We start from the raw sequence: 16233 nt of genomic DNA, 5'->3' as shown, positions 1-16233 counted from the left end.
CGGCTGTTGTCTGCTCATTGGTCGGGTTGTTGTCTCTTTGACGATATTCAGACCACCATCCAGTCACAATACTCACCAAGATAACATTATAAATGTATAAGGATGCAATTTGAATGTAAGAATTAATCCCTGTCACTGGATACAGCAAAGTGAACCCTGTATGTGGTAAATAACATTTCAATGTTATGGAAAAATTACAGAACTGAGTCACATGTAAATGATGACGAGGAGATTTTGATATTTCTTATAATAAACTTCTATGATGTTAACTCTGTCCTATATTTTTAGTAATGGTTTATTTCATTGGTAAATCAGTTGCATCACAAAATAAACATTTAATAATTGATAAGTGTAGGAATGGTGCAACAACATTTCTCAATAACTTAAGAATGAAGAACAGAAATACAGTAAAAATAAACTTCAATTTATTTTTCGTTGCTATTGTCAACCATGTATTGTGCATCATACATTAAAACACCAAGATTTATCTTTCTTTGGTTAAGCTCCAACTGATCCAGTCATTTCATATGTTTTTTGCATTTTACAAGAATTTTTTATCAAGCTCATCCATCATATATCTGAATAATTTGAAAATGCTGGTTAGTGGCAATTTTTTATACAGCCATTTTGCAATATGTTAAATGATGATAGTTTTTCATAAGGTCAATATGTGCACAATGCTTGAACTATGGAAAGCCAACGGGGTCAAAATTCTTAATTCGTAACTTGTCAATTCGTAACTTGTAACTGTGCAATTTCTAATTTGTTAATTCGTAAATTGTTAATTTGTAACTTGTTACTGTGAAATTCATAATGCTTAATTCGTAAATTGTCAATTTGTAACTTGCACATTTGTAGTTTCAACATTCTTAATCGGTAAAATGTCAGTTTGTTACTTGTAACTGTGCAATTTCATAATGCTTCATTCGTAAATTGTCGATTTGTAACTTGTATCTTTGTATCAAAATTCAACATTCTTCATTTGTTAATTGTCAATTTGTAACTTGTAGATTTCAAAATTCTTTATTGGTAAATTGTCTTTTTGTATATTGATGTTTTGTAACTTGTAACATGTGACTTGTCGATTCGTGTATTGTCGATGTGTGAAATGTCGAAGTGTTAAATGTCATCGTTGTATTATGCTAACGATCATTATGACGACAGATGGCGCTCGGGTTCTTCTTCGGTGTATAATCCTTTAGTAAGTCGGAGTACCTCCATGTGGAATATATACCTAGTAAGTAATTTTAATCCATTAATTACAGCAAATGCGTCTAAAAAAAGCAAAACAAAAATTGCTTGTTTACAGGATCCCAGTTTTATTTTTATTACTGACGTGGACTTTCGTTCGGAAACTATATAAAAAAAACATCCCGACTAGTTCAGTCCCTCAACATAATAGATCTCTCCTAATTGCGAGGTAAATGAAATAGCCGTTGGTCAGTGGAATATTACGACTGGATTATTCAGGTATATACAGTAAGGAAATGTGGTGATAAACCGTATGATTGCCAATGAGACAACTATTCACCAACGCGAAGTACAATTAAAGTCCATGTAAGCAAGTATAGGCAACCTACTGCCTTCATCAATGACAAAACCGTATACCATATAGTCGGCTTTAAAAGGCTACATCATTACTGAAAACCCCAGGTACTAGTAATAAAAGATTTCTATTAATCATAAAATGCTATTATCGGACCATTTTATTCTGACAGGAAAGGGCTGACATATATATTCTATTCTGCTGTTGTCGGTTATATGGTCGGGTTATTGTCTCTTTGACACATTCCCAATTTCCATTCTCAATTTTATGTATTATTATATATGCCTACTGAATTTTTCTGGACAAGAAGCTTAAAAATTGGCGCTACCAAATTTCCTACAATAAAAATGTACAACCAAAAAGACCAAAATATTCACGAGTCCCTCGATCTCAAAAGCTCAGTGCTAAATGTCCCGTACTCCCGATATGAACCCCACCTGGTGCCACACCCCCTTATAGCCCGACAACCTTACTAAATCTAACATGTTGTCAATCTTTAATTAACTAAAATGATTCACGATGTTAATCAATATACCTAATCTTTTTTTTAATTTGCATGTCAAATATAAAATAAAAAATCATTTGCAATGAATTTGTAACATCCTAATATCCTATTGACAAACCAGGTTGTATTCCGCCTGGCTCTTCTGTCGAGAAGTCAACCATGATCCCAGGCTATCATTTTACTCTAAAAATGACCAAATACATACTCCTTGTTAGGCTAAACTCCAAATAATTTGCAAATATTTTCGTGGAGAATTAAAAATTAAAGAACCTTAGGCAGCAACCATTTGATTTTCGCGACAAGTCGAAAACAATTTTTTTCTTTCAATTTCAGCATTACATATAGTGGCAGCTGAGGGGGAAACAAACAATTTTTTTTTTCTCAAAATCAAAAACAATTTTTTTTTCTCCAAAAACTGTAAACAAACTTTTTTTTCCAAAAAATCCATAGCCCCCCCCCCCCCCCCCCCCTGAAAATCAAATGGTTGCTGCCTTAGTGAGCGCGCTCACATGCCTCACGTCCCCACATTGTCACTGGAGAAATAAAATAGCTGTAAGAAAAAAAATTGTATAAGAAAAAAAAATGAATCATAATTTCCTGTCGATATGTACACCTACATAGTATGTCCTTATTATCTACAAGGTTTCATGAAATTCTGTGGTGTGGTTTCAGAGGAGTTGCGACGACAAACTGTTGCAGAGGTAAATCGAAGCACATACGTTCAAAGGGGCGTAACTTCTAGAAAAAAAAATGAATTGTAATTTCTTGTCGATATGCAAATCTACTTACTAGTATGTCCTTATTATCATGAAATTCTGTTGTGTGTTTTGAGAGGAGTTGCGATGACAAGAAACAGGACCGATGGACAGACGTACGGACGGGTCAAAACATTACACCCTCCGTAACTTCGTTGCGTGGGGTATAATTATTGTAAGCATATAATTATAAGAGATAATTGCCTCTTTCATGCAAATGGCGATATGGCAAGATCTTTACTCTGACAAGTCAGAGGGAGAGGCGTTTATTTGTTTAAAAGTGGGAGTATAAAGAAGGGGGTTTGAGATTTCAAAAAAACACTGGCCTTTGTTAGTCTTGTATGATTTTTTATTTTGTTTCTTATAATGTTTGTATATTTCGGAGTTCGGTATGACGTCCGGTATCACTGAACTAGTATACATATTTGTTAAGGGGCCAGTGAAGGACTCCTCCGGATGCGGGAGTTTCTCGTTGCATTGCAGACCCATTGGTGGCCTTCGGTTGTGGTCTGCTCTATGGTCGGGTTGTTGTCTCTTTGACACATTCCCCATCTCCATTCTCAAATCTATGTAGGTGACGCGAGTAGTAAAAAATAAACAGTTTCATAGTTTAACGATCATGGTCATTAAAAAATATATAGAGGGGACACCTCCTAGTATATTTCGATCTTGTACCATGATCATTTTAGATCTTTATCTGTAAGAGAACGTTTTGGATACAAATATCGGCTTTAATACAACGATAGAGAGAGCGCCGTCGATGTATTGACGATGCACGAGAGTAGTTTCATAACGGCTGTCAACGCTCGTATACGCACTACGCTTCTTCAATGTGGTTCTATTCGAATACTGTCTATACGAAAAATGAGTTAGAATATTGTTGTATTTTACTCGTTGGGATCTCAAAACACTTCTTGTAGTTTTTTTATCTGCGTGTTTGTTCACACCATTTCTTGACTGATAATTGTCAAATCGGGCCCTTGACAGCAATTTAGTGTTCTTTTTGGACGAGCTTTTTTTTTTTAAATTGTCTGGTTCTATAGCACTGCGACCACCTCGTACAGAAATATTAGCTTCTGACTTGAGCGTCTTGTCTGTATGTCATGTAGTTTCAGTTTGGTGAGCGTGTCTGCATGAGACGCAACCAACTTCTCTGGATTTGTACTCTCCTGTTATAAATCTCACAGGTTGTCGCTGTATTCTTTCAAGCTTATTGATGATTGTAAATGTGAACTGGTCCCATACTATTGACGATATGATATCCCATTATTGACCTGACCTTTAAAATATATGCGGTTTTCTCGCATTCCGGTTGACAATATCTCAAATTTTAGCCGACCTCGATTAGTTTTTCTGGTTCCTTCAGATTTTATTACAAAATAGTGAATATTCAACACAGTTTTGATCACTAAGTGGCTTATTTAAAATATTTTTTCATTCAGTTTGTTTTACAAAAAACTTATATGATATCATTAAACATTTTTTTTATAGATATAGGAAGATGTGGTATGAGCGCCAATGAGACAACTCTCCATCCAAATAACAATTTATAAAAGTAACCCATTATAGGTCAAGATACGGCCTTCAACACGGAGCATTGGCTCACACCGAACAACAAGCTATAAAGGGCCCCAAAATTACTAGTATAAAACCATTCAAACGGGAAAACCAACAGTCTAATCTATATATATAATAAAAACAAGAAACGAGAAACTTAAATTACATAAACAAACGACAATTACTGTACATCAGATTCCTGATTTATGTTCACTACTCAGGAGCCAAATAAATAAAGACTGTTCGTCCATTTGTTTCTTGTATTAAAACATATCATTAGATAATTACATTCTTTTCTGAAATTTTAATATTGAGATTATAATATTATTAAATGATGGTTGTCAAACCATTTCTGCCATTATACATTGAGTCCTAATTTGCGGGCCCAGGACAATATTAGTATTTTTACAGCACCGTCTTATATTTTATGTGTTTAGTCTTGTTTTGACCCGGTTAAATATTAAGTAGAAATTTCTTGCCAAGTGACAGTAATATATTTGCGAAGTTGATAAGGAAGCCCGTTCCAGCGACACATCTATATACCTTAATAAAGGAAGTGACACACCTCATTGCAGGTTTGGTGACCAGTACAGTAAACAAACATGTTTATACGAGGTTACCTCAATATAAAACCGCGGTCGGAGTCCCTTTTATACATGCCATATAAAAAACAAACAATGTTTTTATCTATTTGTTATCTTTTATATGTATGCGCTGTACATAATTGATTTATTATCCTTTGGTATGTATTCCATATGGCGGTGCTCCTACTTACAGGAGGCTTATACACAGAAAAGAAGCTGAGCGCCATCTGTCGTCATAATGATCGTTAGCATAATACAACGATGACATTAAACACTTCGACATTTCACACATCGACAATTCACGAATCGACAAGTCACATGTTACAAGTTACAAAACATCAATATACAAAAAGACAATTTACCAATAAAGAATTTTGAAATCTACAAGTTACAAATTGACAATTGAAAAATGAAGAATGTTGAATTTTGATACAAAGATACAAGTTACAAATCGACAATTTACGAATGTAGCATTATGAAATTGCACAGTTACAAGTAACAAACTGACAATTTACCGATTAAGAATGTTGAAACTACAAAGGTGCAAGTTACAAATTGACACTTTACGAATTAAGCATTATGAATTTCACAGTAACAAGTTACAAATTAACAATTTACGAATTAACAATTTAAAAATTGCACAGTTACAAGTTACGAATTGACAAGTTACGAATTAAGAATTTTGACCCCGTTGGCTTTCCATATTGAACGGTTATAATTTTCCATAACACCAATCTCTGCATGTAGTATATATATAGTACATAAAGATCAAGTGTGTAAGAGGTGTATAAACTATGAGTCATTATTTGATATGAAAGAGATTCTTTATTCTATAATATGTTACTCAATAATTATACATAAATAAATCTTAACAATACATCTATTGGCACCAGAGGAATTCATCTGCGAGGGCAAGTTTCTCTTTATAAAACTCTTATAAACTATTGTATAATATTTCAGATATAAATATGGAGTTCCTCAATATAGTAATACACATACAAAAACATCATCAACTGCATAAAATATTATCATTTCATAGTTCATAACAACTGTAATTTAACACCTTTTGTTGTATGTGTCTTCATGAATATATTGAATTAAAAAAAACATAATTTTTCCATAAATAACCTATGTTACCTTGTAATATCTTTTTAACTTAATCAAGCAAATCAACCCCTTTAAAAATAAAAATAAAAAAAAATTACCTAGTAAATTTGTTACCAGATGAAATTAAAAAAAGTTATGACTTCATACTGTGGATTCATTATTATTCGTGGGATACCAATTTTCGTGACTTTCGTGGGTACTGGTGAACCACGAAATTAAATGTTAGATGAATAACAAATTTTCTATAGGCTTGTATGTATACATCAGCAATTCCACGAAATTAAATGTCCACGAACTTGCAAGTTTTCCATACTCCACGAAAATTGGTACCCACGAAAATAAATGAATCCACAGTATTCAAATTCATTTTATCATACTACGACCATTTGTTATTGCAAGATAAGTTTAACTGTTTTGAAAGAAAATATTACAAATGTCACATAAGTAATGTTTTGAAGATGAAATCATGTTGAAAAGGTCAAAAGTTTTGAGTTTTTAAAATCTTTTTCTTTTACATTTTATGTTTTATATTGAGTGGTTGAACATTTTACCATTCCTTGTATATCCCCCTCCCAAACCAAAGAAAACTTTACTATGAATGGACTTTAAAAAAATTACTTATAATTATGTTAAGAAGGGCAGAGTAAGGAACTGATAAAAAATACATTAATGCAATTTAATTCCTCATAAAACAAATAAAATGTAAATAGAAGAATTAAAACAGTGGACCGTTCACATCACTTCGTCATTAAAAAAGTATTTGGAAAATCTTATATTTAAACAATAAGAACAAATGTTGTAAGTTAAATAGTTTCTGAAGAGTTCCCAATGTATATTTAAGGGATAAACTTAGGATATACCAATAACAGGAGGAGTGTAATAAATCAATGAGACAGCAATCAGAAGACACAAAGTCATCTGAAGGTCAACAATAAACAATAAACAGTACTGTATCATATATATCACAGATAAAACATCTTCCTGTATGAAGCTTATTTGCAGAACTTACATTTATCAAGAATTTTAGGAAAGCTGATAGTTTACAAAGATGCATTATAACAGGTGGCACTAAACCAAAGTCGGTCAAGGTTATATGTGCAGGAAGGGGAAGTTTGCAATTTGTGTAAGTCACTATTGTTAGGGATTCCAACTGGTATGAAAACATGTCTTGTTCTAAAATCTGACCGTCACAGGTAGATATGGGTTACTGAGGTACAAATCAGAGTGGCTAATACCAGTGCCCATACTTGACCAGAATTCGCATCTTAGAAACTAAACTAAGATTTAAACCCAGATCTGTGAACTAGACTAAAATACTCCACTCAAAGCCAGATCTAAATTCCTGGTCCATATCTATGAGTCCAAACTAGATGTATGACTCAGAGCTGCTGCTCTTACATAAATCCTAATCTGGGATATTTCCCTGTCTAAGAGTTTAATTTCAAATAGAAAACAAGAAAATTCTCCCTGCTAAAGATTGGTCATGTGATCAATGTTGTACAATAGTGTTATATAGTCTAACTATATATCATAATAATGTTCTCCTATAAAATATAGCACTATAAATTGTCTAGTCTTAAAAAGTTATCTTGGAGTCTTCTTGTTCTTTCCTGTGGCTTTTGGTTTATTCTTTGAAGTTCCACCTGGAATATATAATACAGATTTATCCAAAAAACTTTTACACCAATAAGAATCAAGTATTAAGGTAGCTCATAGGTATAAGTTTTCTGAGATAGAATTTTTTTATACATTGCTAAAATGAAGATTTTTCCTCTGCTCTTTTCATAAGATAAATAAGAAAGATGGGTCACCAAGCTATAAATTGTTGAAAATTGTCTAAATTTGCTAAGAATAATCATGCAAAAACACATTTTTATGCATAAAAAGAAATCTATTAGATAAAATTTTGAAATAAATTGTGAGAAGATAGGTTTTATAATATGTTTTAAGAAAATAAAAATAAAAAATTGGTGTCACCGAATTTGTTTTCTTGCTACAAATAATTTTTTTTAAATCGCTTTCAGACCAGTATAATTTTTTTACTAAAAGAATTAGCTCTCCTCAAATGCCTCAGTTGAAAAAAATCATTCTAAAGCACACAGATTTGGTCATATAAATAGTCTAACCAATACAAGAGGCTGTCACAACGACAGCAAACCGGATTTATTAATATTTATTTGTGTCCTGGCAATATCACAAGAACCATTACTGATGAATGGTGAAAGTGAAAATCGTCAATATCAAATTTGACCTCCATTTTGTCATCAGTATCAACATATTAAAATTTGAAAAGCTTAGATTGAATGGTTCATGAGTAAATGCAACAACGTGAATGGAAACGCCATTTTACAATCTTTCAAGAACCATAACTCCTGAACGGTTAAAGTCAAAATCGTCATTATTGAACTTGACCTCTATTTTGCCATCAGTAACAACATATAAAAATTTCAAAAGCTTTGGTTGAATGGTTCATGAGAAAATGCACGGACACGACTGGAAACACCATTTTTCAATCTTTCAAGAACCATAACTCCTGAACAGTATAAGTCAAAATCGTCTTTATTAAAGTTGACCTCTATTTTGTCATCAGTAACAACATATTAAAATTTGGGAAGCTTTGGTAGAACAGTTCATGCGTAAATGCACGGACACGACTGGAAACTTCATTTTTCAATCTTTCAAGAACCATAACTCCTGAACGGTAAAAGTCAAAATCGCCATTATTGAACTTGACCTTCATTTAGTTGTCAGTAACAACATATTAAAATTTTAAAAGCTTTGGTTGAACGGTTCATGAGTTAATGCACGGACAACATTTGATTGCCGACCACACGCCCGCCCGCCCACCCGCCCGCCCGCCCGCCGTACATCCCCAAATCAATAACCGACATTTTTGTCACAAAAATACGGTTAAAAATTGCACATCTGTCTACAAATTGCAGATATAGGTAAATAACTAGATTGATTGTGTACTGAGATCATAGTACAATCCAAGATGGCGGTATACCATGAATCTACCGTAAATCATTTTAAGGTTCAAAGGTATTAACTGTACTTTATTTTGAATTCAAGGGGAAAATTCCAAGTTTTGAAGATTTATAAGTATTTTATTATAAATTGTGTGATTTAAAAAAAGAAGAAAAAACTTTACTTTGTTTAGCATAGGAACTAATTTACTAGTTATCCCAAAAAAGACTTGACTTAATGAGTCTGGCATTTTGTCAATATCTTAAATAAGATTCATGGTGAAATAATTTTAGAAAAGAAAAAAAGAATTGATAATGAAACAATTAAAATTTTATTTGTGTTGGAAATCTATCAAATATGCAGAGCCAACCATTATTGTAAATGTAATATACATGTATCAACCTGTTTGCAGAACTTAGCTGTATGAAAGGATACGTACCTGTTGATGGATTTTTATTAAGTGAGAGGAGACGACGAGGATTCTGTTTACAGCCATCTTTGCCCATTAGATGGTTTTTCCAGCCGTCTTCACCAGACGAGACATTCTGGTGACAAAGTGGACAGTGGTTTGATGAACTTTTGGCAGCTGAAAAAAAATAGCAAAGTTACATTTCTGATATATAATGTGGAGTATTAACAGTACAATACCAAACTACCTTCAAACTTCAATCAAAAAATTGTATAGCAAATCCTGATGTAGTAAGACTTACAGGTCTCTACTGGGCTTACCGTCTACTTCATCAAAACTTCATCCAACAACTAACTATAATTGGGATGATCTTTCTATTCTTTGGTTAATTACAAAACTCTAAATGACATTGTAATTAAAGTCTTTCAAGTTATTAATGATCATCTTCTCTTATTTTTATATCTTGCACAGAGTGAGACACCGAAATTGAGATAATTTGATTGGCTTATCCAGCATCATGAAGTGATATTTCAACATTTCCATTGGCTATTCATAAGGTCATTGATAACTTTGAAAGTTTAAAATGATGTACATTCTGTCAATGACAATGTGCACATGTGATTTCAAGCTTATACAAAACACTCACACTTTTCACCTTGAAATCTTCTTTTTGACAAATTCTATTACCTTCTCAAGCATACAAAAAGTTTTAAAATGTCTGATTTTATAATTTGAAGCTGGAAAAAGACATATGACTTCACTCATGGCATGTGCAAGACTAGATCAATGATTCAAGGAACTTTTAATTATCACAAAAAGAGAAATAGATTTAACAACTTCTGAGAGTAAGATATTACTTGATATAAATTCTCACTTCATTTTAAATAGTTATAATGTACTTGCACATGCATTATTATATTGAAATTTAATATCTGAAGTTATTATCAAGCAATATCAAATCCTCACTCATTATAAAACCTATAAATATAAAATAGGAATAAACTGCAGAAATGATTGGAAAACAAACCTAAATAGTAAAGCAGAAAACAAGACAAATAGTTGACATCCATGATAAATTCAAATCAATTATCAACCAGATGCTCCGCAGGGTGCAGCTTTATACGACCGCAGAGGTTGAACCCTGAACAGTTGGGGCAAGTATGGACACAACATTCAAGCTGGATTCAGCTCTAAATTTGGATTGTGATTAAATAGTTGACACAGCATAGGTTTCTGACACAGAATGAATGTGGTCTAATGAACTTAAAAAAATTGTTTTGCCTTTGAGCAATTCACTATGCTGTTGAATATTAATCCTCTCAAAAAAATGTTTGAAGAAGTTTTCTTTTTATTTATGAAATCTGAAATGAAAAAAATTGACTCCCCCAATTTTTTTTTCACATCCCCCTTTCCCTTATTTCAAAACTGATCTCAATTCAAATTTCTAATGAAGTTACGCGTAATGAAGTTTGCAACAATAACTACTCATTTAAATACATCATAAAATATTAAAATGTAAAAAAAGTGCTTGTTATTATTGAATGGTAAAGATTGTTTTAATCTATCAGTTGGTAGTAAAAGTGAATATACATTGTATATTGTATAAAACAATGATTTAAGTTGATTCAACTACTATTCTGGACAAAGAAAGATAACTCCAATTGAAATCCAATTGGAATTTCTTGCTATTGCACAATATTGTGCAATTAGATATTTCTTGCTATTGTGCAATACTGTGCAATTGAAAATATTTGCTATTGCACAATACTGTGCAATTGAAGATTTCTTGCTATTGCACAATACTGTGCAATTGAAGATTTCTTGCTATTGCTGAATACTGTGCAATTGAAAATTTCTTGCTATTGCACAATACTTAATATAATAATTTTGGATCCTGATTTGGACCAACTTGAAAACTGGGCCCATCATCAAAAATCTAAGTACATGTTTAGATTCAGCATATCAAAGAGGCCCAAGAATTCAATTTTTGTTAAAATCAAACTTAGTTTAATTTTGGACCCTTTGGACTTTAATGTAGACCAATTTTAAAACAGGACCAAAAATTAAGAATCTACATACACAGTTAGATTTGGCATATCAAAGAACCCCAATTATTCAATTTTTGATGAAATCAAACAAAGTTTAATTTTGGACCCCGATTTGGACCAACTTGAAAACTGGGCCATTAATAAAAAATCTAAGTACATTTTTAGATTCAGCATATCAAAGAACCCCAAGGATTCAATTTTTGTTAAAATCAAACTAAGTTTAATTTTGGACCCTTTGGACCTTAATGTAGACCAATTTGAAAGCGGGACCAAAAATTAAGAATCTACATACACAGTTAGATTCGGCATATCAAAGAACCCCAATTATTTAATTTTTGATGAAATCAAACAAAGTTTAATTTTGGACCCTTTGGGCCCTTTATTCCTAAACTGTTGGGACCTCAACTCCCAAAATCAATACCAACCTTCCTTTTGTGGTCATAAACATTGTGTTTAAATTTCATTGATTTCTATTTACTGAAACTAAAGTTATTGTGTGAAAACCAAGAATAATGCTTATTTGGGCCCTTTTTTGGCCCCTAATTCCTAAACTGTTGGAACCAAATTAGAGTGCGAAAACTAAAAGTATTCGGACGACGACGAAGACGACGACGACGACGACGCCAACGTGATAGCAATATACGACGAAAAATTTTTCAAATTTTGCGGTCGTATAAAAACTACTAGTATTTTGCTTTAATTTGTTTTCATGATTAACAAAAAGAACTTTATTTCCAATACATGCAGATCATATTAATACATTTACATATCTTAACTACATTTGCTTTATGTCATGCTTGACCATCAAAATATCACCATGGTAACTTACCGTTACAGCTCTTTTCAGACACATGTTGATCATATTCAGACTTTGGAATGGCTTCAGTACATCGGTTACATTTGGAGTAATTATTTTTGGCCTCACACTCGTTCAGTAAATGATCCGTGTATGTTGCTATTTCTACCACTTGTTTACAGTTTGTGCAACGTTTTAACATAGGGCAATGTTTCCAGTAATGTAAATCAAGTCCTTCTTCTGTGAAACTTTCATTCCTTTCACCACAGAATATACAAATACTGAAAACAAAACATAAATTAATATAAATCAAATTCTTCTGTGAAACTTTCATTCCTTTAACCACAGAATATACAAATACTGAAAATAATACACAAAATAATATAATTCAAGGATTGATGGGTTGATTATAAAGAATTTCTTAGGAAAATAAATTGTAATTTTCAAAGCTATAAAGGGACATTAATTACGAAGTGTAAGGGACTTGCATTCCAAATTCAAACTCTGTCTGCAACCTTTTGTTCTTAGCATTGTGTATGCTTTTCATAGCACTTGCAAAAATTTATAAAATTTTGATGAGGACTTTCAATGCTCATTGCATAATTATTGATGTTTCATTACAATCATCTGTGAAGGCATGTAATATAGATAAAGCATCCTTAAACTTAAGCAGAAGTGATTTGATTGTTTGACTTAAAGGAAATTTTTTGTTGTTGTATAAACCTTTTTTTATGGTATTAGGTATATTTGTCATTGCTGTACATGTATAGCTAATATCCCCTTTTGTTCATAAAAGTTTATAAAAGTTTGTCATCATCCCCATCCCTTTTGTCAAGGGAGATAATTCATCTTTCTTGACTCTACCAGAAAGGAATTACATAAACTTACTTATCCATATTGTAAACAGAAGTGTCATCATCGTCAGCAGTTGGTTTCTTGTTTATTATTTTCGACTTCTTTGGTGGCTCATTTTTCTGTAATGAGATAAGAGGATGTTATTTCGATTCACACATGTGTGTATAGCTTAGAAACAAAAATAAAGCCAAGCATAGCCTTGTAACAGTGCATTAACCTCTAAACTGCCCTATCTACTTTCTCATTTTTCAGAAACAAAAAATTTCTTTCTTGTGATATTCTATTTAAATAAATGAAGACTGGTATATACAATTGTCACTGAGTTTTCTAAAAAAGTTTTTAAACATTATTCATTGCATGGAAGTGTATTGCTTTTTTTTTTTCATTCAATTTAAACTAGAGGCTCTAAAGAGCCTGTGTCGCTCACCTTGGTCTATGTGCATATTAAACAAAGGACACAAATGGATTCATGACAAAATTGTATTTTGGTGATGGTGATGTGTTTGAAGTTCTTACTTTCTGAACGATTTTGCTTCTTACAATATTATCTATAATGAACTTTGCCCATTAGTAACAGAGAACTATATTTGGTAAAAATTTACATAAATTTACCAAATTAATGAAAATTGTTAAAAATTTACTATAAAGGGCAATAACTCCTTAAGGGGTCAATTGACCATTAAGGTCATGTTGACTTATTTGTAGATCTTACTTTGCTGAACATTATTGCTGTTTACAGTTTATCGCTATCTATAATAGTATTCAAGATAACCAAAAACGGCAAAATTTCTTTAAAAATTACCATTTGGAGGGCAGCAACCCAACAACCAGTTGTCCAATTCATCTGAAAAATTCAGGGCAGATAGATATTGACTTGATTAACAAATTAACTTCTTGTCAGATTTGCTCTAAATGCTTTGGTTTCATAGTTATAAGCCAAAAACTGCATTTTACCCCTATGTTTTATTTTTAGCTCACCTGGCCCGAAGGGCCAAGTGAGCTTTTCCCATCACTTTGCGTCCGGCGTCCGTCGTCGTCATCCGTCGTCGTCCGGCGTCCGTCGTCCGTCGTCGTTAACTTTTACAAAAATCTTCTCCTCTGAAACTACTGGGCCAAATTGAACCAAACTTGGCCACAATCATCATTGGGGTATCTAGTTTAAAAAATGTGTGGCGTGACCCGGTCAACCAACCAAGATGGCCGCCACGGCTAAAAATAGAACATAAGGGTAAAATGCAGTTTTTGGCTTATAACTCAAAAACCAAAGCATTTAGAGGAAATCTGACATGGGGGTAAATATGTTTATCAGGTCAAGATCTATCTGCCCTGAAATTTTCAGATGAATCGGTCAACCCGTTGTTGGGTTGCTGCCCCTGAATTGGTCATTTTGAGGAAATTTTGCTGTTTTTGGTTATTATCTTGAATATTATTATAGATAGAGATAAACTGTAAACAGCAATAATGTCGGCAAAGTTAAATTTACAAATAAGTCAACATGACCGAAATGGTCAGTTGACCCCTTTAGGAGTTATTGCCCTTTATAGTCAATTTTTAACCATTTTTCATAAATCTAAGTAATCCTTTACAAAAATCTTCTCCTCTGAAACTACTGGGCCAAATTAATCCAAACTTGGCCACAATCATCTTTGTGGTATCTTGTTTAAAAAATGTGTGGCGTGACCCGGTCAACCAACTAAGATGGCCGCCACGGCTAAAAATAGAACATAGGGGTAAAATGCAGTTTTTGGCTTATAACTCAAAAACCAAAGCATTTAGAGGAAATCTGATGGGGGTAAAAATGTTTATCAGGTCAAGATCTATCTGCCCTGAAATTTTCAGATGAATCGGTCAACCTGTTGATGGGTTGCTGCCCCTGAATTGGTAATTTTGAGGAAATTTTGCCGTTTTTGGTTATTATCTTGAATATTATTATAGATAGAGATAAACTGTAAACAGCAATAATGTTCAGCAAAGTTAGATTTACAAATAAGTCAAATGACCGAAATGGTCAGTTCACCCCTTAAGGAGTTATCGCCCTTTATAGTCAATTTTTAACCATTTTTCATAAATCTAAGTAATCTTTTACAAAAATCTTCTCCTCTGAAACTAATGGGCCAAATTAATCCAAAGTTGGCCACAATCATCTTTGGGGTATCTAGTTTAAAAAATGTGTGGCGTGACCCGGTCAACTAACCAAGATGACCGCCACGGCTAAAAATAGATCATAGGGGTAAAATGCAGTTTTTGGCTTATAACTCAAAAACCAAAGCATTTAGAGGAAATCTGACATTGGGTAAATATGTTTATCAGGTCAAGATCTATCTGCCCTGAAATTTTCAGATGAATCGGTCAACCCGTTGTTGGGTTGCTGCCCCTGAATTGGTCATTTTGAGGAAATTTTGCTGTTTTTGGTTATTATCTTGAATATTATTATAGATAGAGATAAACTGTAAACAGCAATAATGTTCATCAAAGTAAGATTTACAAATAAGTCAACATGACCGAAATGGTCAGTTGACCCCTTTAGGAGTTATTGCCCTTTATAGTCAATTTTTAACCATTTTTCGTAAATCTTAGTTATCTTTTACAAAAATCTTCTCCTCTGAAACTACTGGGCCAAATTAATTCAAACTTAATCACAATCATCTTTGAGGTACCTTGTTTGAAAAATGTGTGGCGTGACCTGGCCATCCAACCAAGATGGCCACCACGGCTAAAAATAGAACAGGGGTAAAATGTAGTTTTTTGCTTATAACTCTGAAACCAAATCATTTAGAGGAAATCTGACAAGGAGTTAAATTGTTAAGCAAGTCAATATATATCTGCCCTGAAATATTCAAATGAATTGGACAACCGGTTGTTGGGTTGCTGCCCTCCAATTGGTAATTTTTAAAGAAATTTTGCTGTTTTTGGTTATTATCTTGAATACTATTATAGATAGCGATAAACTGTAAACAGCGATAATGTTCATCAAAGTAAGATCTACAAATAAGTCCACATGACCTAAATGGTCAATTGACCCCTTAAGGAGTTATTGCCCTTTATAGTCAATTTTTAACAATTTTCATTAATTTGGTAAATTTATGTAAATTTTTACCGAATAT

General features: G+C 32.8%; 1 protein-coding gene across 1 annotated transcript in view; it reads right to left on the bottom strand.

Annotated features, from left to right (window-relative positions):
* Positions 1-5749: 5749 nt before the first annotated feature.
* The window catches only part of LOC139500528 (centrosomal protein of 104 kDa-like), a 44302-nt gene continuing 33818 nt past the window's right edge, over positions 5750-16233 (bottom strand). The window contains exons 19-22 of the mRNA XM_071289276.1: positions 13163-13248; positions 12308-12555; positions 9461-9607; positions 5750-7697 (exon numbers count right to left, since the gene is read on the bottom strand). Of these exons, the coding sequence (XP_071145377.1) occupies positions 7639-7697; positions 9461-9607; positions 12308-12555; positions 13163-13248 (540 nt within the window). The 3' untranslated portion in view covers positions 5750-7638. The remainder of the gene's footprint in view (positions 7698-9460; positions 9608-12307; positions 12556-13162; positions 13249-16233) is intronic.

Source organism: Mytilus edulis, chromosome 13, assembly GCF_963676685.1.
Source record: "Mytilus edulis chromosome 13, xbMytEdul2.2, whole genome shotgun sequence".
Taxonomy (NCBI): domain Eukaryota; kingdom Metazoa; phylum Mollusca; class Bivalvia; order Mytilida; family Mytilidae; genus Mytilus; species Mytilus edulis.
This window is presented reverse-complemented; position numbering and strand designations above follow the sequence as displayed.